This window comes from Astyanax mexicanus, chromosome 16 (assembly GCF_023375975.1).
Source record: "Astyanax mexicanus isolate ESR-SI-001 chromosome 16, AstMex3_surface, whole genome shotgun sequence".
Lineage (NCBI taxonomy): Eukaryota > Metazoa > Chordata > Actinopteri > Characiformes > Acestrorhamphidae > Astyanax > Astyanax mexicanus.
This window is the reverse complement of record NC_064423.1, coordinates 28,841,623-28,866,222: the sequence shown is the minus strand read 5'-3', so window position 1 is coordinate 28,866,222 and position 24,600 is coordinate 28,841,623. Positions and strand designations below refer to the sequence as shown.

The window sequence follows — 24,600 nt, the reverse complement described above, 5'->3', positions numbered from 1 at the left end:
AAATGGCATGAGATTCCTGTTCTCCTGAATCCAATCAAAAGCACTCTGGACCACTTGATCCAAACTCCAATTGCTGTGATCACAGAATTCATAAAGCATCTCAGAATGGTAGTAGTGATCAAGGATCTACTTACACTCTTAAAAATAAAGGTACAATGATATAGCTGGAATATATGGAAACATTCACAAAAAACAATATATATATATATATATATATATATATATATATATATATATATATATATATATATATATATATATATATATATATATATATATATATATATATATATATATATATATTAATTTATATAAAAGATATAAAATAAAATGAAAGATATAAAAAATGCCCATGATGGATGTCTGTACCTACAAACTTCTGAAAAATGAATTTAACTTTTGGAGATGCGCTCTCTAATGAACATCAGTCAAAAATGTGAAATATCAGAATTGTGTTTAAAAATCACTGTTACTGGAACATGTATTGTCAAAACCTGTACAACAGGTTCTTTGTGCATTTCCAAAAAAGAAGCATTTGTGTAAAAAGCATAATTTTCCAAAAATCTTTTTTTTTTTTTGATGTTTAACTAACCAAAATGATTCTTCTACAAAATCACTTAAACATTACATTGTAGCCCCTTTATTTTTAAGAATGTACATCATTAATCTAAACTGACCAAAGTCTTATCAAACACCAGAAAATACCAGATCACCAGATTCCATAATAAAATCAGCCAAAGCAAATCAAATCTTGATTTCATGCGGATTCCCCGTCTTTGGTGTTTTAGTTTTGGTCCTTAGTTTCATTGAAGACTACTTTACCAATCTCAAACTAATATAATGATATGGCAATAGGAGAATAATTTTAACTAACATGATTGTAGGGAAGGGCAGCTGTGATCAGTCATCACACCCACTCTGAGATACTATGAATACAGGCCTTGCTTGTGGTGCGAACCAGAATCAATCATTCTACTAAAAGTGCATCGAAGCTGATCGAGAAAGTGGCAGATACTGCCAAAACATCATTATTACTATTAACATACATTCAAAGATAAAGAGACAAAGGCTTATAAGTTAGCAAAAATGTCATGGATCACGAGCTGCTGTTCATCTGGACGGAGTTACAGAAGTAGTCACTTCATAGTGCAAGTAAAAGTTTTTTTTTCTTAAAAAACAAATAATAAACTTTATATCCAGCAGGACAGCTGCACTTGGCATCTTTGACATTTCCTTAAACTAAACGCAAGACATCTCTCAGTCTTGCTGCGAATGTTCTATGCAGCAGTAATAACACAAATAACGTAAATATATATATATATTTATCAAATAAACATAATATAAAGAGTAATGGTTTTGGTGCTTGAAGTTCATATAGCAAGGAAATCTACCCTACCTTTTCAGTAGAAGGGAGTATACATATACGATAAGCTCTGACTTCTCATGTTCTTATCTCGTCATAAAAGTAAATGCATAAAATACCAGATTACTTTCAGCACAAGAATAATCAGCTTTTGAATTAACAAAAATGGACACTTTTCAAGTACATAAAAAACTAAAATGGTTTCATTGTGACCCTCTTTTCCTTTATCATAGTCATATAGAAAGTATAATATATATTTATACTGTACATATCCTATTTTACCACATAGACAAAATACATATATATATATATATATATATATATATATATATATATATATATATATATATATATATATATATATATATATATATATTCTTATGTATAAAAGTAATAGAAATCTTATTTCTTCTTCCGATCCTGGGTGCACCGTGGACAAAACCTAAACATTAAAAAAAGTATGTTAGTATCAGTGTACAGATGTGCTTCTTTTTAGATTTAAGCTATTTGGTTCTCTGTCTTATCAGAATTAACTACACATATAAATGACCTACCATTTCCCTTTGGGTTTGGTTGTGAGATCCACACAAGCAAAGTGAAACCACTCAATTGGACACTATTTACAAAAGAAAAGGAGGTAAATTGATATGGACTGATGTAAAGTAAAAACAATATATATATACACTATATAAATATGTATTTTGCTTCTGAATAGTACATATGCTTTTAATGAAACAAAAATAGCACATTTCCATGGGTCTTATTACTAAATAGTAATAATACATTTTATTTAAACCACAAACAGAGAGAAGTAATATATTAGGCTTACGTCTGGGTTGTCACAGCCGATCATTTCTCCATATGAGACTTGGTGGCACAGACAGTATGTGGGCTCATTGGGATCCACTGGCATGTCCAGAACATCGGATGGGTGTACTGGTAAGAGCGAGTCTGAGAATTCATTACTGAGAAAAAAAGAAATGAAACATAAGACTTATTAATATTTACCACAGCTTTAGAAAATGTGACTTCATGATGAATGTGTAAGATAAAAAAAAAGAAACTTCAAACTGTGATAGATACACAGTTACCACAGTAACTAAACAACACTAGGCAATGAATCTGAAAATATTTAAATTAAACTTTTATTTATCAACTTTTATTTTATAAATAAAAATAATAACCTGTTTTTCATTTTCTTCTTTCTGGGTGAGTCATCATCCGAGCATTTTCTTCCTCTGCCTTTGGGTCCTCGTTTTTCTTTAAGTCCCCGCCCACCTCCTTCTGTAAAATAAGAAAAAAAAGAAGAATTCCATTTCGATGAAATACATTAATACATTTACTTGTTTGTTTAAAGCAATCATTAAATAATAATAATGTTTTTTTTAAGATATTGGAGAGGCAGACACAATCTGGTTCAGCAATATTACATCAGACTGAGATAAAACGACAGAGCATGCTACCCAGTCATTTGTGGTTTCAAAAAATGCATCTCTAAAGGCCTTGCTTTGCAGAAATCTAACTTCCATGGAATTATTTTTAGTGTCACAACTAGGATAGATAATCCTGATCCTAGTTTCTGCAATCAGGAAGGAACATGTCCAGTTTACAATGTTTTATAGTCACTGTACCAACTACTTACTTTTGAGTGCTCTAGTATCTGGACTCTCATAGCCCCCGACATCCAGCTTCTCCTTCAGCTCATTCTCAAAGCGTGCCAGGTCTGCGTCTAGTCTCCGAATGTGCTTGTCAACCTAGAAAGCATTAGTATTGATTAATATATAAAATACAGCTGTTGATTTTGTTGCTTTGGAAGACAGAAATCAATATGCAGTCACTTACCATTTCATATGTCTGCATAGCAAGCTGCACTTTGTCATCGCTGAATTCTTTACATTTGCTGTAAGCATTTTGGATTTTCTGCAGGTGCTCCACCCTCTGCTCGGATGCGAGGTTCCGTACATTTTTTATATACTCTTCTGCAAGCTTATCGATCTCTCCTTTCTTTTCTAAAATGAAAAAGAGAAAACAAAACATGCTTAAACTAAATTATAAAAGCCGTATTCAGGACTGAACAACACTGTGCTCAGACAACATGAGCACTGCATGACTGCAGACTTTATAGTACAATATATTTTTATTAATTTTGGCTGATAAGACATAATTCCAATATTGATATGAACAATAGAAAAAAGCACAGAACAAAAGTCAAATTTGTGTAATGCTGTCTGTAATGAACACCAGCCAATAACACATGCTGAAAATAATAATAAATTACACAATGAAATATTGGAAATGTGTATTTAAAAAAAAAAAAAAAGTTATGATTGTTATTAAGACATTTCTATCACAATACATACAGTCCCCTCAAAAAGTATTGGAACAGTAGAGTTGATCCATTTATTATTGCTGTAAACTGAAAATATTTGGGTTTGACATTAAAAGATGAATGAGAAAAAATATATAAATTTCAGTTTTTATATCTGGAACTGAAAGATGTTATGGAGGTTATGTCGTGGCTTGGGCTTGCATGGCCTCCTCTATGAGAGGCTTATTAATCGTCATTGATATCAAGGCAATCAGGTTAAGGGACTTTTATTGTCATTAAATCCAAGTACACGTACACAGTGTAATGAAATTACGTTCCCCTGGAACCATAGTGCAACATGGAAACAATACAATAGACTAACAAAGTGCAAAAGTGTAACATTACAATAAATACAAGAAATACAACAGATGAGACAATTTAACAGACAGGACAGTGCTGTACTGTTAACTCAGAAGTCTACAGAAACATGTATCTGTTATTTGAAGAAAAATAAAACCAAACTGATGGGGAGATTGTTCATCATGCAACAACAAAAACAGACTGTCTGGAAAAGCATCACAAAAATAGAAAGCAAAGGTTTAGTGATATCAATGGGACACAGACCTGATGCAATTATTGCAACCAAAGGATTTGCAACTAAATATAAAAACGTATTCACTATAGTTTAATTTTGTCTGTTGGTGTCAAATGGTGGGTTCAGATAAACGGTGCCATCTTCTGAACAATTTATCAGATCCAGATGTAAATACCTGGAAATAAAAGCTGAAATAATGATATTTTTTCTTAGTTGTTTTTTGTCAAACCCAAACGTTTTCAGTCTACAGCAATATAAATGGGTTGGTCTTACTTTTCCAATACTTTTGGAGGTAACTGTACATATTGATACTGATTTATAGATCAGCCCTATTTAGACTTACCCTCTGTCCTGTTGTCCAGCTCCCTCATGAGTGTAAAATTTCTCTGCAGTTCACATGGCAAATTCTCAATGCCTGAAATAACAGATATTGTTTTTAAAATAAAGTAATATATCCTATATAATATGCACATCATGAAATGACATGAAATTTTCCTCATTGGCAAAGCAAACTTACAGAGGTGGGCAGTACCTAATAATTAATTTGCTCACACAAACATTCAAATACATTTTTGACTGCTTTTTAAACTTTGTGGGGTAATCTTTTTATTTAATTTTATTTGAGAAATGTAGTCAAGATTATTTAGATACTTTTAAAGACAAAAATGTGTAGCTAAAAATCCCTTTTCTTTTGAATGTTATTATTAAAGAAACAATACATCAGTGCTGCTTTAAGACTTCAAAAATACTCATTCGTATTTTAGACAAAAATAAAAGTTCTATTAAAAAAGACTTTGAAGCATTGCTGTAAAAAAATGAATGGCAAACATAGGTTCATGTTTATCTGTTCCAGAAAGTTCTATTCTATTGGCAGTACTTTCCCCACATAAAATAGAAAAGCTATGTATGTGGGTGCATTTGCACATTTGTGACAGCAATGGGCAACAAGAAACTAAAAGTAGCCGAATGTTTTATTAGCTAGCTAATTAGAAGAGATGTTTATAAACAGTAGTATACTTACTAATATGGCTGGGTAATATATATCAAGTTTTAAGGATCACTAATATTGTTGACAGAGACCACTTCAGTATCTGAATCAGTTTCTATGATTTTGCTATTTATATGTATATGGTTGAGGAAAATGAACATTGTTGTTTTATTCTATAAACTACAGACAATATTTCTCCCAAATTCCAAATAAAAATATTGACATTTAGAGCATGTATTTGGAGAAAATGAGAAATGGCTGAAATAACAAAAAATATGCACAGCTTTCAGACCTCAAATAATGCAAAGAGCACAAGTTCATATTCATAAAGTTTTAAGAGTTTAGAAATCAATATTTGGTGGAATAACCCCCCCTTTAAATCACAGTTTTCATGCATCTTGGCATGTTCTTCTTCACCAGTCTTACACACTGCTTTTAAATAACTTTATGCCACTCCTGGTGCAAAAATGTAAGCATTTCAGTTTGGTTTGATGACTTGTGATCATCCATCTTCCTCTTGATAATATGTCAGAGGTTTTCAATTTGGTAAAATCAAAGAAACTCATCATTTGTAAGCAGTCTTGGGTTTTTCCAGAGCTGTATAAGATGAAACATATCGTTTATATATCGATATAGAATATGTTATGTTCTAACTAGCTCTAACAGTTTGCCTCTCTTCTTCCAGTTCCCAGTATGGTTATGGATACATAACCAATTGATCTTTCCATCTCTAGAGTATATCTCATGTTCACTCTACAGCTGAATTTTAAAGTGCATGTATAAAATTTGGAACATGTAACGTTAGTTTTGTCTCAAAGATTCTTTTTGTTATTACCATATGGAAAGGAAATATATCGAGGTATATAACGTTATCGTATAGCGACTTTCTGGTAAAAAAAAATATCGCGATAACATTTTTAATCCATATCGCCCAGCCCTACTTACTAACTAAACTAACGCTAACTAGTGTATGTCAATATCAATGATCAATAAAAATTTTCACATAACTGCGTCAACAGTGCTGATTATCGTTAGTGGACGCAGAACAGATATACTAGCCAGATTAACCGTGTTACAGTGAATGCGGTAACTAGGTTATTTATTAAACTTAAATTTAGGGAAAACGTAAACATATGAGTCCTGCCTAAAGTTTCAGGCACGGCTGCCAAACTTTCGCCATAGCTAGCTAACCTAGGCCGGCCCATGCTAACGCGGCTAAAGCTAAACTAGCGGGTAAAATCCCCCACTGTACATTTAATCCGCTTCACTTTAATCTAAAATATAACTTGTAGACAAACAAGTCGGTCACTGGTCTTAAAGCTGTAGGAAATATCCAGAAACTGCTTATAGTTTCCCTGTTTTCGTACCAAGACTTTAGCGATCTGAGATTAGCTTAGCCACATTAGCTCGGTTATCTCGCTTACGCCACAAGCAGCAGCAGCAGCAGCTCGCTGGGCCGCCAAAAACAGCGCAGCCTCAGACATTTAAACATCTAACCATAATAACCACACGGTTTCATTTATACTTACTGTCCAGGTAGTGTTCGAGGTAAATAGCTGTCGCCATTATTCCAACCCTTTAAAAGAATACAGAGATTTAATGTTTTTCTCAACGCGTGATCCAGAACAACATTGGCATCTTATTAATAATTCATGACCCGCATCGTTCCCATTGGTTGAGACGTTGTGGTTTTGCATTCTTTCCTCTGATTGGATACTTTTGGGGTTTGGCTTATTACGTTATTTTAAATGATTATTATATTAAAAATATTTATTTTTAATTGATTTAATAAATACATTTATGTATGTATATGCATATACACATGTAATGAACCATAGAGGAATAAGATATTTGTTTAAAAAATAAACTTTAATAAACTTAAATACTTTAAAATACTTAAAAAAACTGATTTAAACCACTTAACTAAAAAACTCAAATCATCCTTTCAAAAGATTTGTATCAATTAAAAAATAATAATTTTAAATCTATAAGAAGACCAATTGCAGCCAGTAACCTTTCTATGGCTCAGGACATAACAGAGAGGGTAATACATGTATTTGATTAATTTAAAATGTTTATTTAAAGCTAGCTAGAGTACTGATGAGAGTGAAGAGTCATTGCAAATGGTAAACATTGTATTGCTTAATTATCAAGGTTATTTTTATTAATCAAATTACGGGTTTAAAATAATTTTAAAATGAGGTATTTATTATTGTACATCTATAGACATATATATCCTGCCATGGGGAATCTCAGTAGATTGTGCTTCTTTCAGAAACCTGTGAAGAACTTTTATGTAGCAGTGATTTTTATGTTTTGACTGATATAAGGTGGTTGTTTTTGCACCTTGTTCAGTATAAAAGCTGCTTGGACGGTTGAAGGGAGCTACTTTGTTTTATATAGAATTTTTATTGCAAAATAAAATCCCTTTGGTAGCTCTAAATCGTGTTTGCGTCTATTTTGGCACATCTGCAAATAAAAAAATAATAAAACTACAAAACTTTAATTGTAATAAAGAATTGCTCATGTATGTGTTGTTATGTATATAATATTTCAGCTCTACAACACACAGAACAGACGAGAATAAACAGGGCGGAGTGATGTACAGTGATTGACAGCTTTCTCCACCTATAGGGACCGAGGCAGTCAAACTTAAGTGTTTAGGTTTCTCCATTCATTTTTGTGGAACATATAACGTATAACGTACTTATATACGACAGGAAATTGTAGAGTAACAAAATAATTACGTATATAGAAAATTCTACATAACTCGCGCTTTAATGGCCATTTGACAGAGCTCGTGTTTGACCCCGGAAATAATCTCCTCTGCTAACTCTGTGCAGCGAGAGAACTACAGTAAAGGTTCAGGAGTGTGAGAGGAGAGTGTGTGAGAGAGTGTTTGCTGTGTGTGACTGGATTCATTTACAGATATGTGTGTTAAATAAATGGACACAGGCGTGGAGAACTCGAGTGACCTGCAGTCTCAGGTAGGCAGGAGTTTGTATAATCTCTCTGTGTTTAGTTATGTGTGTGTGGAGGAGGCTGTGAGAAGTTGGGGTTTGTATGAAAGCTTGTGTTCTGCGTTTTTGATATAAAGTTATTTCCACAGGTTGAAGAGATCGAAGCACTTTCCTCCATATACGGTGATGAATGGTGTGTGATTGATGAGGCTTCGAGAATATTCTGCATCAAAATATCAGATGATATTTATGAGCCCAGGTGGTCTGTTTGTCTGCAGGTACAACGTTAATCTTTCTTTTATTTACTTTTGTACTTAGATATTATTATAATTATAACTAAGTTTATTATTATTATTATTATTATTATTATTATTATTATTATTATTATTATTATTATTACAATACCACACCTTAAATTCAGCATTGCACATTGATACTAAAGTCATCCAAACTATGAAGGAAAACATATGGAATTATTTAGTAAACAAAAACGTTTTAAACACACAAATATGTTTTGTATGTTAGATTCTTCAAAATACCTTTTGCTTAGCTTTTCACATCTTGGCTGTATTTTCTCAGGCAATTTTATGACGTAGAGTTACCTGGAAATGGCCTTCCTTGCTGTGTTAATTAAATGGCCATCCCTGCTGTGTTAATTAATTAATTACTTGAATTTCGCGCATCAATTGTTTTGTGAAGAGTAATGTTATATTGCAAGAGCTGCTACTCAAGAAAAGTAAAGAACTGAAGGTCAGTCAATACAAAATTATACTGCCCCAGAAAAGGAAGAGTAAGATTTTCCTTTGTTGTACAGGATCAGTTCATCAGAGTTGTCAAACGTCAGAAATTGCAAGTAACACTTATGTTTTCTTTCATAGTACAGAAATAGAGTTAGTAAGTGGTGTTATTAGTAGTATTGCAATATTAGTAGTAGTGGTAGCACTATTGGCATTATGCTAATTCATAGTAATATTAATAGTATATTTTTATGATTAAAATTAGGATTAGTTGCAACAGCAAATTTAAGCTCTTTAGTTTATTTTTGATCATTATGTTAAATCTCAAGTGAGACTTTTTATGAAGAATATATATGATAGTTTAATAGATATTAATGCAGTTACACCCTTTTAATACGCAATGACCTTTTAATGAATATTTGTTGTGTGGGGTTTTCTGTTATGGATGAAGTGGTCAATTTGTGACTGGGTACAATTTGGTGAAGTTTATTTGTATTTAATCAACTATGAAGGTAAATGACTGAGGTCATGTACATGGATTGTTTAAAATGTCCGTAATGTGATTTTTTGTTACTGGTGTAATAATATAAACTTATTTGAAAGTCATGAAACACATATTGTTTTTCTTTTGTAAGATCATACTCCCAGAAGACTACCCAAGCTCAGCACCTCCAATATACCAGATAAAGTAAGTGCAGTGTGTTTGTGTGAGAGGATGATGATCTAGCTTTATGAGTTTATTTACATATCAGTGATCACTGATTGTGAAACGACAATGCATGCAACATAAAGACAAATAGATAAACATCTGAACACATAGAGAACATAAAACACAATCTAGTGGCTCTTTTGTGCTGTTCTGTGCAGTATTGCAAATCTGTTTATAATGTTAATGTGCATCTGACTGACACATTCTCAAACACAGTGTGTTGTGAGTCACAGGTGGAAAAAAATAGGAGAGTTGTGTGTGTGTGAGAGTGGACTGTGACTTGAGATACATTGACCCTGCCTGTGTGTCCTTGGCCACCAGACTTAATGCAGTGGGGGAAAAGCTGTGTTTGAAGCGACTGTGCACTGATTCAGTCTGACAATAAGAAGGAACAGTAATATATTTGGCTTCTCACAGGCTGCCATGTGTATGATTCACTTTATTAGCACTTATTTGCTGGTGTGGTGCAGGTGTTTGTCTTCATGGTCAGTATTTTTTTCTTTGCTGGGAGATTAGATGTGGAAATGTAGACAGAATTGAAGTAGCAGCTGGACTTGTCAAGTGTTGATTTAATCATGTTTGTCTTATTTGTTCAAATTTGACCAAAATAAGCAACTATTTGCTTTCATAGTAGTGCAAATATGTAGTTGGCCAGTGTTCTTTAACGTAGCATTATGTAGCATTTTTCGCTTAAAATATCAGCTTTGAAATCATTGTGATGCTTAACTGACTGTATAATGTAGTCTATAGTATTAGAATAGAAAATATTAGGTGAATCAAACAGGAGAATGCTTGAAAGAACTGTGTAACACTGCACAATCTATGTAATAAATCTGTGTAAAATCCTATAATATTCCTGTACTGCTATAGTCCACAAGCTTCGTTCGCTTCATTTACCAGTTCTTTATCTCTTAGCTTGTCCAGAAATGCATGTGTAAAGCATTCTTCTTCCTGACTGTAGGGGAATCTCGTGTAAAAAATACCCAATTCTCACATAATGCTCTATTATATAGTGAAGATTTTAAGATTATGTTCAACATGAACCACTTCAATCATAAATATCATTATTTTGGCCAGCTCTAGTTCTAACTGTTCTTCATTACTAACACATTACCTGACAGTTAAGCCCTAACATTTGTTTGTTTGATTTATTTTCCAGTGCAGGATGGCTAAGAGGACCAGACAGAGTCAAAATCTGCAACAGCCTGGAAGAACTGTATCTGTAAGCATCTCCCAAATCTCTTACTCTGTATTCAGTAACATTTATATTTACAGCATTTTTCTGATGCTCTTCTCTATTGCTCACATATTTGTGCAAGGCTAAAAGCTAATGTTCTACAGTTTGTCCAACTAACTTATGTCAAAGTTTGGGGAGGTATTGGCAAAGGTATCTGGTATCTGTATGGTAATAAATTTTCTTGTTTCAGTGCTAAAAACAAAGGAATGCTAAGCTAAGCCATGATGTGTGGTTGTGGGCCTTCCTCGAGCCCTCTGTAAAAGAAAACTCTGCATGTTTCCTTTTAAAGCAAAATAGGCTTGTAAAGCTTCATGTTAGCATTTTCACCCCAACCAAAGTCATATACATAAACAATTTTATTAATTCAAGAAAATACCCAGTGCCCAATATGTGCATTCTGTGGCACCTGTAGACATTCTAGTGGTTTTCATTAATTCCCCCACTTTTTTCACTATTGGGGAAAAAAAAAAAAAAAGCCTAGTATTTAAAGGAAAGCTATTACAAAATTACAATTTACACTGAACATTTTTAGTGTTCCATCAGACACACCAGTAAAGCACATTATTGTGTTTCCACAGCATTATTGTGTTTCCACAGTTGTGGCCTGCTGCTGCAGTTGGGGATGGTTGGGTGTTGGTGGTGCAAAGTGGGAACCTTCTGTCACTGCTAAAAAAGGTTCTAGAGGAAACACTGCAATATGACTTGAAATATATTAGTTATTGTTTGATCTTTACCCGAATAATTTCAGATGCTGAATATTTGGTGCCTACTTAATGTAGACTTAAGAACCCTTGAATAACTTGAATATTTCTTAGGAGTGAGTACTCGTACATTAATGATGTAATAATAATGACCATGCCATGTGTGTATAAATAGAGTGCCTTTATATGTTGTATTGTTTATGTTTTATCATTACAGGGAAAATGTTGGAGAGAGCATTCTTTACCTCTGGGTGGAGAAAATCAGAGAATTCCTGATAGAACGGTTGCAGCGAGCAGATGCAGGTAAAAGCTCAGAGTCAGAGTGTGTCACTGGACTCATTACGGCATATCAAATTATGCACCAGGTTATTTGCAGATCAAAATTGCTCTCCACCACAGGCACCAAACACTCTAGTTGAGTAATCGGCGTCTCCTTTCAGATTCATTCAGGTGTGGAGCACCATTACGGCATGAGAGCTTCTGCCACAGCAACAGTCGATTATGAGGGAAATAGAGCTGATGATAATATGAATGTCTTATGTCTCACATATTGTAGATGTGGAGATTAAAATTTAAATGCAGTAAATTAATCCTGAAGTAAAGTTCTCCACTGGGGTGCCACTGAGGATATTATCTGAGTCACTGGATTCACTTGAGTGATGAGTGATTATGATTGAGGAGCAGCTTATTTATCAGGTAATTGCAGACCTGTCTCTGTTGTTGTTGCTGGAAGCTTTTTAAGTTTTTTATTTTTTATTTTGGTCATACAGTAAATAGCTTAAATAAAAAAGTAAGACGAATTTAACACAAATTAAGAAACTCGCACATTTGTGACCGTGGACTGCTGAATTGTTTTGAGATTTTTTTTAAATCCCTTTACAGAGTTCTCTGCCTCTACAGTCTTCTTTTTGAAGGTCTCCGTTAGCTCTTTGGATCTGGGCATGGTGATCCACTCACTTCAACAACCAAAAGAAAACCTAGTTTGGCTTTGGGTTTAAATAAGACAGGCTTCTCCAGAATCCTCTCCAACCATGTTGTAAATATCTGCAGTTGAATTGTTGCACCTGATTCTGTTCACTAGCATTAAGGAAAAAACTACAGGGTTTGGTGCTTCAGGGTATATTTGTAGGTCACTAGGTGTCAGTGTTTCTTAGGAAATCCGCCTCCCACCTGGATTGTCTTTCACCTGTGGGGCATCACATGTTCCCAGTTTTCTAAAACTTGTGGAGATGAGCTGCTATTCAGTCTGCTGCTCTCCTGAAAATGTTTAGCAGGCTCTGCCAGTGCTTTGGACGTGAACTGACATGATTATGGTAAATGGCCTGGCCTTGCTTCCTCCCTGGCCTTGTTTTCCTGCTGTTGCTGCTAAGTATGAGCTATCCTGCTTATTTTTCTCAATTTTTTCCCCATTTTCTCCATAATTTACACGGCGTTTTACCTAACCCACTCATTAGGACTCCCCCTATCCCTAGTAATGCCCCAATACCAGGAGGGTGAAGACTAGCACATGCCTTCTCCGATACATGTGAAGTCAGCCACCACCTCTTTTCCAATTGCTGCTGATGCAGCATTGCCGAGTAGTTCTGATACATCAGCTCCCAGACGCCTTGTGCTGATCAGCATCACCTTTTAAAGTGATGTGGGGAGAAAGCACCATCTACCCACCCAGAGAGTGCAAGGCCAATTGGGCTCTCTCAGGGCTCCGGTAGCCGATGGCAAGCTACATAAACAGGATTCTAACCGACGATCTCCTAATCATAATGGCAGCGCTTAGCCTGCTGGACCACACAGACCACTCATTCATTTTCAATTATTGTTAATTTTTAAATGAATGAGTTAATATTTTTAGTATTACATTGCATTATATGTATTGTAAGTATTGGGACAAATTATTATTCAATGTTTCTTCCAAAATCAACAGTGTTATTGGCTTTATCATTTTTTTTCTTGGAGTAAATGTCTCTGCTTTTAAGGGCAGAATTTCTACTGTATTTCAGAGCATTTCTCTAAGCATTTGACTGCATTTAGTGATGAAAACATTAGTGAGATCAGGATGTTTGATAATTACCACCCCACCTCTCCCCCAAATCCTCAACTTATCTTTCCCAAAAGTATAGGATGGAGCACCATAATTCCAAGAATTCCACAGCTTAATGCTACTAGGTGTTTTACCCCTCTAGCCCATACCTGGAATTAAGCATGGTGGCAGGAGGTATATTTAATCTGTTTCAAAGAGTCCTATTATATTGGCAGTAATTCTTGACAGGGATTAGACAAGCTGTGTGTGCACATTGGCACATCTGTGTCTATAGTGCGAGCAATATAAATCAGCTGATTGCATTCATTAGATTGATTGTATGCAACATATAGTGGAAATACAGCCCTGTAAAAACTTGAGACCACTTCAGTTTCTGAATCAGTTTCTCTGATTTTGAGTAAAATAAACATTGTTGTTTTATTCTATAAACTACGGACAACATTTCTCCCGAATTACAAATAAAAATATTGTTATTTAGAACATTTATTTGCAGAAAATGAGAAATAAAAAAGATGAAGAGTTTTTAGACCTCAAATAATGCAAAGAAAACAAGTTCATATTCATAACGTCTTAAGAGTTCAGAAATCAGTATTTGGTGGAATACCCCGGGTTCTTAAATCACAGTTTTCAAGCATTTGGCATGTTCTCCTCCACCAGTCTTACACACTGCTTTTGGAAAAAAACAATTCAAGGTTCTGGTTCAACAATTCAAGCAGTTCAGGTTGGTTTGATGGCTTGTGATCATCCATCTTCCTCTTGATTATGTTCCAGAGGTTTTCAAAATCAAAGAAACTCATAATTTTTAAGTGGTCTCTTATATCCCCAGCTCCGACACATCAGCAAGCAGATGTCTGTGCTGACTAGCATCAACCCACCCCTGAGAGACTACAGACAATTGTGCTCTCTCCGACTCTGGCTGCTGATGGCAAGCAGCATACATGATCCAGGATTCGAACCAGCAATCCTCTGTGTACTATTGTAGATAATTGATCAGGTCCTCAATGCTTAGAATCTGGCTTGAAAGGCTAAAACAAGCCACTTCCATAGTAATGGCACTATTCTACATTATAGGTACTGAAATATAGAAACTCTAATGCTTAAGATTGCTGTCATAGTTCTGATAAAATCAAAATAATTTATTCTGTCCTGGCTGGTAGCTGGAACAGACTGCATCCCACAACAAAGACAGCCGGCAGGGTCTGTGTAGTCTAGTCTGTTGTTTGGATAACACCGTAGCACACAGAAAGCTGGGTTTTTGTCTGTACGCTGGGAAGCTCTGATGGCAGAAATGCACCTGCGCTGGCGCCACTGAGAGCAGCTCAATTTCTCTGATCTTATATAAGGTCTGTAGGCCCACTAAATCACTGCTGTCATCTGTAAGCCTGGTGATTTGGTTTCTTTTATCACAGGTGACACTGTTACTAATGCTAGAATACTGACCAGGCTGGCCTGCTTTTAGAGGTCGGGCCCTGCTTTAAAAGCTGTACCTGACTTTGGAAATTTTTTTTTGTCCTCCAGGGTGTGAGAGAAGGAGACCTTTTCTGAACCGGAATCATCAAAAAAATTTTCAGAAAAGTATTTATAGTTTTTATAAACCACAGTGTTTACTTAACCTTATGACCCTTTATTAAATGTAATGTTGTCATTAGGGCTGGCCCGAATAGCGTTTTTTGAGCTCCGGATATTCGGCACTGATTCGAAGCGAATATTCGAATATTCGTTTTTAAAAAAAGAGGTAAAAAAAAAAAAAAAAAAGCAAATCACGGCCCCTTTAATCCACTGAAAAATGTTCAATTTGCTCTGACCGACGAGACATATTCACATTTTTGGTGTTTTTATCCCGGATTTTTGTGTTTTCACCCCATATTTTTTCTGTTTTTAGCCCAGATTTCTTTGTGTTTTCATCCCGGAATTTCTGCTGCCCCACATAATTATTACAGTTACAGTTAACTATTTATTAATTTGCTCCCGCATCGTCTGGATTAAACTCCCGCTCCAGCCAATAACAGTTCAGTTCTGTCCCGCGCGCAAGATATTCTGACGGGACCCGCGAGAACAGAAGTGGTTAGAGTGAGGTGGAACTCTGGAAAGGAGGAAAAAAACGAATATCCGAATACCAAAATTAAAAACCGAATACCTACTCAACGAACGAATATCCGAATACCCGAATATTCGGGTCCAGCCCTAGTTGTCATTCCTTCATTTTTTCATTAATTTTAAAATATCTAGTTGTGGTCTCTCTAGTGTGAATGACTGTCCTGTGAGCTGGTTTGAGGCTGCTTTAGTCCGGTGGAGGAATGATTAATTAAGGATTAATCCTGTGTCCAGTGTCATTTGGCATGTCATTGTTATTATGTACTTCATGGTTACGTGCAAGAAGTACAGTTTTGTGACACAGATCAGAGTTTAGCATTATGAGTCTTATCTAGCCATTAATCATCAATAATCTACATAATCTTTTTCTTTACGACCAAGGTATATGATTCTATCAGGATATTGTACTTTTTCCCTTTTGCAATTGGTGCAGTTTACTGCATGACAATTACTTTCATTGTTGTTCTCTAGTGTGAAAAGCTCTTTTTATGTTGCTTTTTCTCTGTGGTTGTTGCACATTCTCTGTGATTTCGCTGTGCAGAAACCTTTCTATATTATTATCTGTAATTTGACCATAAAAAGGCAACAAATGATAAAGAGCTCATAATAATAGTAATAAAGAACAGAACCATGCATGTCTTTCTGTCTTTACCATCTGAGCTCATTTGGACAATAACCACCTTTGTTCTGCAGTTTACTTCATGTTCACGCTCATAACTTTCAGCATGGTAAAAAAAATAAAATAATTGAACTGGTTGAGCTTGAAAAACCAAATATCTCATTGATGAACGTTGTGGCATCATAGGGCTGGACGTTAGAACCAAATACTTGTATCATGTGTTTATGAGAAATGACGATATGTGATTTGATATGAATAACTGCATATATATGATGTATAATAAACACAACAGTTGCACTTTTTTGTGGCATTTCACTGGCTTAGCAAACTGCACTGTGATATAAAGATATAGTTAATTTTATATATTGTTTAAACTAGTGCTCTCAATGTTAACACATGCAATTAATCTGGAAACTTTAATATATTCATTTTTTAACACAAATTATCATTTGATTAATTTACAGAGTCTGGTAATGTATAAGCGACTTTATCACTACCCCCTCTCTCTTTTGTTTAATAAAAATGTTTACTCAGCACATTGAAATGTTTTCTTGTAAAAAGCATTAAAGCTACATGAAATAATATAATTAGGTATGACAAAACACACTACACAGTTCATCTTGTCTCCTTCTCAAAAATACTGGAAAATACAAACATTATTTTTTTTTTTATCAGGATTTTATTCACAAATAACCCAAGGATATCGTTTTGATTAATATGAATCCTTTTTTTTAGGTGATTGTCACCAATTATCTAAGTATAAATATTATACGTGTAGACTGTTACATTCATTCTTTTATTTGCATTAAAGTATCCATTATAAAATGCTTATGTTTTATGCAGTACAAGAAGTACAAGCGCTTATATAGAGTGTCCACATCAGAAGCCTTTAGAGACTGAGGTCAGCTAATTTTTCATCATTCCACCTTACATTCAGGCACCCTTACAGTCTCATTATTTGTGGAGGAATGGCTTATTCAGTAGAACTTTGAACTTGAAGTTAGCCTCTCTTTTCTCTCCTGTGTGTGTTTTTAAAACCAGGAAAATGTTTAGGTTATAGATGGCCGGCGAGTCCCAGCTCTTGCTAAAGTTTATCACCCGTGTTTCGCAGATTAATGAAAATTCAGTTTAATCCATCACGGCCTCTGACAGAAGAAGTTGAATAACTTGAACTTTTGACTGGGTGATCTGCTGACTTCTGCAATAGTGATCTACTGTAAACCCTGCATTAATGCATCATCAGTTTACATCTGGCAGTTATGCTGTACATGGTGTCAATATTTCATGATGAATGGACCAACAGGAATGCTTCATAAAGAATTTTTATCAATGACTTGCAACTTTCTCGTCTTCAGTGAACCATGTTTTATATACAATGACATGGCAGAGTCATGGAACAGGAACTAATACTGTGTCCCATTACTTTTAACATATCCAAAGAAAGCTAAAGTACGCTGCAGTGGCCTGTGGGATCTGCTTGTGTAGTCTATTTCTAGCCAGATGTCGCTAGTCACAATCATTACAATCCTCTTCACTGTCCACTTTCAGTGGTAAAGCCTTATATGAGGAATTCCTGATTTACATGTGATAAATAAATGTTACACTGTGGATTGAGGAATATTAAATCCCAACACAAATGGAAATGGAATGTCTCATCCATCTGGCACCCACTGTCAGGCCTGTGTTTAGGCTCACTTAATTTGAGAACCAATATACTTCACTGCAGGTTTACTCTATTCATTTGATTAGCCCTGCATTGTGAAGTGATGAAGCACTAACTTAAGTAAGTCAAATTGGGGGGGAAGTCTTAGGTAGTTTAGAGTGACTGTGTTTTAATAAAATTATTGAAATTTGACCTTATGTAAATGATACGATATATCACTCCACTCTAACCCCTGTACTTCTGTCACTCTGGATTTGATGAGGTCGATGTTTGTCGTGCTGTTAATGATGATGCTTAAGCATTCAGACTGAGATGCATCTGTACAAACCCGATTGTAATCGAATTTCAAACCCCCTCCATACGTGTTTTGGATCTCATTTGCACAAATGCGATTTCATGTGGTTTCAAAAATCAACCTAAATTCAGTCCAGATCTGATGTGGGCTCACAGTCTGAGCACCTTTTTATCGTCTTTGTTGTTAAGACTGTAGGTTATTGTTTATAGGCATGCCTTTTATAATTCTCACTACATTAATGTTTTGCATGTTGTATGTTCCAAGATTAAACATCAATATGTGGCATTTTGGAATAACGCCTGCAAAGAGACACAGAGACGGTCCCTCATGTTGTGAACAATGCTCCATTGATCTTTCCTCTTCTGGTCAGGAGGATAATACTTAGCTTATCAAAATAATGCTGGACACTGATGGAGTAGCAGAGGGATCAAAGTGGTCAGTGTCATGAGCATCAACCTCTCTTATCCCTGGAAGCACTGAGGTGTCTCCAGAAGCTAACCTTATCTTTGAGAAAGAACACAGATGGTCTTTGTGTGTGTGTGTCCTGTATATGTGCCCACACCGATTCCCATGGCAGTAAATTAAACCCACCACATGTTTTGTTATTTCAGCATATTTCCATATTCTGTTTGGTTTCACACCAGTGTTTCAATGTTTTATAATTAATAAATTATAGTGGGGTTATTTGGTTCCTCAGACTTTGTATCATTTGTTCCATTGGGCAAAAACAGACAGTATTCAGCCATAAAAGAAGATATATAGAAAGGAGTCCAATTGAAATGTAATAAATTATAAAAAAAAATAAAGAAACAGATAATATGCAACCAGAGAAGAAAATAAGCAGGAGGGCACTTGTATAACAATAAAATATTAATTTAATTCCTAGACAAAAAGCACAGATGCAAAACGCATTTGAAGGTCTTTCAGTTGATGTATGTTGTTTTTTTTATTTACCAGATAAAAGGGTTTTCATAACAGCATAACTCATAAAAACATATAATGGAATAAATATTCCACTATATTCCACTATAAAAACATATAGTGGAATCGTGGCTGAACGACAACATTCCGGACAGCGCCATTCACCTAGCCGGGCTAACCGCGTTCAGAGCGGATAGGAGCGCGGCTCTATCCGGGAAGACCCGCGGTGGAGGCGTGTGTGTTTACATCAACACGGAATGGTGTAACAACGCTGTGACTGTCGCCAAACACTGCTCTCCGCTGGTGGAGTTCCTGATAGTCAAGTGCAGACCTTTTTATTTAGTACGGGAGTTTTCCGCCGTGCTAATAGCTGCTGTCTACATCCCACCCAGCGCTAGCATTGGTGCTAATGCTAAAGAGGCTCTGTGTGAACTCTATCGGTCTATCAGCGATCTGCAGAACAAACACCCAGACGGACTGTTTATTATCGCCGGAGATTTCAACCACGCAAATCTCAAGTCAGTGCTCCCTAAATTCCATCAACATGTGGACTTTGCAACGAGAGGAGCGAGCGCGCTGGATCTTGTTTACACAAACATCCCCAGCGCGTACCGGGCGGAGCCCCGCCCCCACCTTGCTTTCTCGGACCACATGTGTGTTTAGCTGACTCCAACATACACACCACTCATCAGACGCTCCAGACCAGTTCAGAAGCAGGTGAAAACCTGCCCTTCAGGACTGTTTTGAGTGCACTGCATGGGACATGTTTAGGGAGGCTGCTACTGAAGGCGATTCTGTTGATTTGGAGGAGTATGCAGCATCAGTCACTGGCTACATCAGCAAGTGTATTGATGATGTCACTGTCTCCAAGACCATCACTACACGCCCAAACCAGAAGCCTTGGATGACTGCTGAGGTACGTGCGCTGCTGAGGACCCGCGACTCCGCCTTCAGAGTGGGTGACAAGGTGGCCCTGAGGAAAGCGAGAGCCGACCTGTCAAGAGCCATCAGAGAGGCAAAGCGCGCACACGCCCAGAGAATCCACAGCCACTTCAAGGACACGGGTGACGCGCGGCGTATGTGGCAGGGCATCCAGGCAACCACCAACTACAGGACAATGCCACCGTCCTGTGAACGTGATGCCTCCCTCCCTGATGCCCTGAACAACTTTTATGCACGGTTTGAGGCACAAAACAACACGATGGTGAGAAAGACCATGCCCAAGCCGGACGAGCAGGTGTTGTGCCTGACTGCAGTGGATGTGAGGAACACTCTGCGCAGAGTCAACCCACGAAAAGCTGCAGGACCAGACAACATCCCCGGCAGAGTGCTCAGGGAGTGCGCAGACCAGCTGACAGATGTTCTCACGGACATCTTCAACATCTCCCTGTGCAGCGCCACTGTCCCAACGTGCCTCAAGTCCACCACCATCGTTCCCGTGCCGAAGAAGTCCACAGTGTCCTGCCTCAATGACTACCGTCCCGTTGCCCTTACACCCATCATCATGAAGTGCTTCGAGAGGCTAGTCATGAGGAACATCAAGACACGACTGCCCTCTTCACTGGACCCCCTGCAGTTTGCGTATCGTCCCAATCGCTCCACGGACGATGCCATCACCACCACCCTTCATCTCTCCCTCACCCACCTGGAGAAGAAGGACACTTACGTCAGAATGCTGTTTATAGACTTCAGTTCAGCATTCAACACCATCATCACAGAACCTCATCAGGAAGCTAAGCTCGCTCGGCCTCAACACCCCCCTCTGCAACTGGATCCTGGACTTTCTGACGGGGAGACCCCAGTCAGTCCGGTTCGGGGGCAGCACCTCCAGCACCATCACACTGAACACTGGGGCCCCCCAGGGCAGTGTCCTGAGTCCTCTGCTGTTCACCCTGCTGACTCATGACTGTGCTGCAAAATACAGTTCACAGCAAAGCAACCAGCATTGTGAATGACCCCACCCATCCTTCACACAGACTGTTCTCCCTCCTGCCTTCGGGAAGAAGGTACCGCAGCATCCGGTCCAGCACGACCAGATTCTGCAACAGCTTCTACCCCCAAGCCATCAGACTCCTCAACTGCAGAGACTGAACTGATGGTTTTTCTGTACATGCACACACTGTCACTCTTACCCCACTTAGCCCAGAAAATGGAAAGCACTAAAAACCCTACTACCTCACTGGACTCTATTGCACACTGTGTAATAGAGGTAATTACTACCTCACTGGTCTTTTTTGCACACTTTTTGCACACTGCATAATTTGCACACTGTCTTGTTATTTATTATTCTTTGTTTGTATTGTGTTGTATTGTCTGTCTGCACTTTTGTACTGTTGCACTATTGTTCTGTCTACACTGTGTTTATGTGCACCATGGTCCCTGGAGGAACGTTGTTTCGTTTCACTGTGTACTCTGTATATAGCTGAAATGACAATAAAAACCACTTTGACTTTGACTTTGACATAGCTTCTTGTAACAGTGACCCCCACTCTTTAAAATAAGGCTGCTACCAGTGGTTCTTTGATCAGTGCTAAGGAAGAAATTTAGGTTCTAAACAGAATAATTTATGTAAGAAGTCTATAGATCATATAGGTTTATCACACTCTTAACATCCCCATTACAAAAGTGATTCTTCTTTAGCATTTCTTAAAGACCCTTTTGTAGTACCCTCACTTTTAAGAGTTTAAATATACTGAGTTATCTTCCATTATGTGACCAGTTATCCATTATTTTCACACCTGCACCTTTTCGTTTGGACAATTATTACAGTTAATTACCCTTAGTGTGAATCGTTTGAGCAGGTGTGAATACATACATTTAATTACATTTGGATGTGGATCTAAACAACCACACAGACGCTTGAGGGCAAGTGGTTTCAGTCCATTCACAAATTAATTCAGGGGTCAGAACGTGCTCTGACCTCAATTTGACCCAAATATGAGAAATCCTCTTCAAGTTTGAGTTAAATGGCTTTGCAGGTGTAGTTTATTCTGGAACATTGGTGAGATAATTACTGCAGCTATTAATAAATGTCATCTCCGCTGAAGCTTAATGTCAAACAGCACAGAAATACGCACTAGTCCAGAACTCGGGACCCTCTTCCTGTATTTACTTTCTTGCTCCCACCCCAGACAGGTCTGACCAATAAGCAGAGAGAAAGCTATCATGTTGAATATTATGATGCATTTGTGTGCACTAGGTTTTCTTTTTTTTGGTAAAAATAAAACAAAAGGTTAAACCAAACCAATGTCAAATCACACTGAATAACTTTTACATGTATTATAAATACATTAGCATTTTTATTTATGAATAAAATAAAATAATAGAAATTGTAGACATACTGGTCACTGCTAGACTCCTAGTCCATACATGGAAATAATGCTAAATAAAGTTCACAAATTTGTAAAACAATTTTCAAAATTCATGAGAGATTGCAGGTCTCAGCCTTGACCTCGGATTGGCCATAACCACTTCAGCAAGACTTGAGTCTTGAGTTATTCTAGTTTATTCAGTTTGGCCATGCAATAAACATTTGCTTGCTTTTTTCACCATCAGAAAAGACTGATTTATATAGAATTGTCAGAACTGGTTCGAATCCTGTTTATGTAGCTTGCCATCAGCTACCAGAGCCCAGAGAGAGCATAATTGGCCTTGCTCTCTCTGGAAAGGAAGATGGCGCTATTTCGCTATATCACTCAAAAGGTTGATCAGCACAAGGCATCTGTGAGCTGATGTATCAGAACCGAGTTGCTGCGCTTTCCTCCAAGCATGTTATGATGCTACTCAGCAGCAGCAGTTCGAAAAGAGTTCTTCACTCTCCTGGTGTGTTGGGGCATCACTAGTGATAGGGGGAGTACTAATCAGTGGGTTGGGTAATTCGCCATGTTAATTGGGAGAAAATAGGATAACAATTAGAAATACATTTTTATGAAGAAAAAAAAAAAGAACAGTCAGAACTGTTGAAAACCCATACACTGATGAAGTATGTGCTGTGGGGTTTAGCTTCAGTCTCAGGCCAACAAGCAGCAAAAATAGTAGGGATCTCTTCTAGTAGGTAGTGCAGTCTCTTCCTGACCCATTTGTTCTGATTATTTCTCTTAAATCTCTCCTACCTTTGAACATAATGTTCTCCAGAATTATTGTATGCAGGATATTGGATAGGAGGCTTTGATCTTGCGGTCTTGATAAAGTTGGTTGGGATGAAATGAAAAGAGTGAGTTGCTGTGGTGCAGGTGGGTGGAAGTGCAATATCGTTTCAGGCCCCAGCTCTCTCCGAACACCGACCAGATCTAATCGGGATCTGTGAAAGGCCTTGACAGAGCCAGTTAATCTTTTTCAGTGCAGCTCTAATAGAGTCCATGAGATGGGTGGCGAGTTCGGACTCAGCCTGGGTCCGTTTACTGCTCTGCTTTCCTTTTCACCTGTCTTTTGTCACCAGATAAAATCCTATGTAGGCTTTGTTCAGTTCTACAGTGGGATGGGGTTTTTGGATTGTAACCTTTACACAGTGCCCTCTGAGTTGGATGATTTGATGGAAAGTCAAGATTCTGAATTTCAATCCATAAGTAATTTGTCTTTGTAATTACACCCTTAAAGGCAGTGGTTATCTATAGAATTAGGGCTGTTTATTGGCAAGAACTTGGCGATACGATAATCAGCTCCAAATTATGCATCCAGTGCTAAATGCAAACATCTGTGGTAGTAAGAAGGAGCATGTTGGAAACAGACAGGCTCGTATCACAGAATTTTTAAGACATCTGCTCAAGAAGAAGACCTACTATCACGGACTTGCTTGTCACTTTCTTTGCTTGCAGTCCACTTTCTGATGGACTTATAAAAAAAGAAAACTGAAAAATAAGAACCTTCCTATAGCAACCCCCTAGCGTCAGCGTAGCTGCTGCTTGGAAATATAATCCGCTATAGCTGCACAACCATTTTGTGTTTCCTTCAGGAAAGGTACTTTTCTGGTTGATTTTTTTTTATTATTTATATATATATATATATATATATATATATATATATATATATATATATATATATATATATATACTGTTACTGGGTGCTGTTACCATGGCAACCTGGTTGACCAACACTAGTTCAAAAATATACCCCCACTCTACCGATTAGGGGCATGACATGTGGGGTAGAGAGGGATCTGGCAGACTGAGGATTAAATTGTGTAGGAAATTGGCAAAATATACATTTTTCAAAAACTATAGTAGTATAAATAGACTGCTAATCACAAGACTTGCAGTTGGTATAAGAATGTTTTGGCTCATTGATACTGATAGGTCAACGTGTGTGTATGTGTATGATAGTGCTGAGCTTTTTAAATCGGTTAATATGAATTACTGAAATATGAGAAAAAGCAA

At 36.9% G+C, this 24,600-nt stretch overlaps 2 protein-coding genes across 4 annotated transcripts in view; one reads left to right on the top strand and one right to left on the bottom strand.

Annotated features, from left to right (window-relative positions):
* Window positions 1-1,308: 1,308 nt before the first annotated feature.
* Window positions 1,309-6,921, bottom strand: ing5a (inhibitor of growth family, member 5a). Its single transcript, XM_007246163.4, has 8 exons — window positions 6,784-6,921; window positions 4,610-4,681; window positions 3,206-3,372; window positions 3,006-3,117; window positions 2,548-2,647; window positions 2,193-2,328; window positions 1,918-1,979; window positions 1,309-1,805 (listed from the first exon to the last, which is right to left on the bottom strand). Exons 1-8 carry the CDS (start codon window positions 6,818-6,820, stop codon window positions 1,766-1,768), a joined length of 726 nt encoding a protein of 241 aa, XP_007246225.1. The 5' UTR covers window positions 6,821-6,921; the 3' UTR covers window positions 1,309-1,765.
* Window positions 6,922-7,935: 1,014 nt separating this feature from the next.
* impact (impact RWD domain protein) overlaps window positions 7,936-24,600 on the top strand; it is a 67,802-nt gene continuing 51,137 nt past the window's right edge. Inside the window, exons 1-5 of one of the 3 annotated variants that reach the window (XM_049465845.1) lie at window positions 7,936-8,241; window positions 8,364-8,492; window positions 9,587-9,639; window positions 10,820-10,882; window positions 11,816-11,901. In XM_049465845.1, the coding sequence (XP_049321802.1) occupies window positions 8,200-8,241; window positions 8,364-8,492; window positions 9,587-9,639; window positions 10,820-10,882; window positions 11,816-11,901 (373 nt within the window). In that variant the 5' untranslated portion in view covers window positions 7,936-8,199. The remainder of the gene's footprint in view (window positions 8,242-8,363; window positions 8,493-9,586; window positions 9,640-10,819; window positions 10,883-11,815; window positions 11,902-24,600) is intronic. The other 2 variants (XM_007246166.4, XM_007246164.4) reach the window with 2 other exon arrangements.

Bases quoted from the DNA above. Each gene is read 5' to 3' on its own strand.
- ing5a (XM_007246163.4), bottom strand. From the start codon at position 6,820: ATGGCGACAGCTATTTACCTCGAACACTACCTGGACA. The intron at 3,373-4,609 runs GTAAGTCTAAAT...TTTTCATTTTAG, and splicing joins GCTGGACAACAGGACAGAGG to AAAAGAAAGGAGAGATCGAT. The intron at 2,648-3,005 runs GTAAGTAGTTGG...CTTATTTTACAG, and splicing joins AGATACTAGAGCACTCAAAA to AAGGAGGTGGGCGGGGACTT.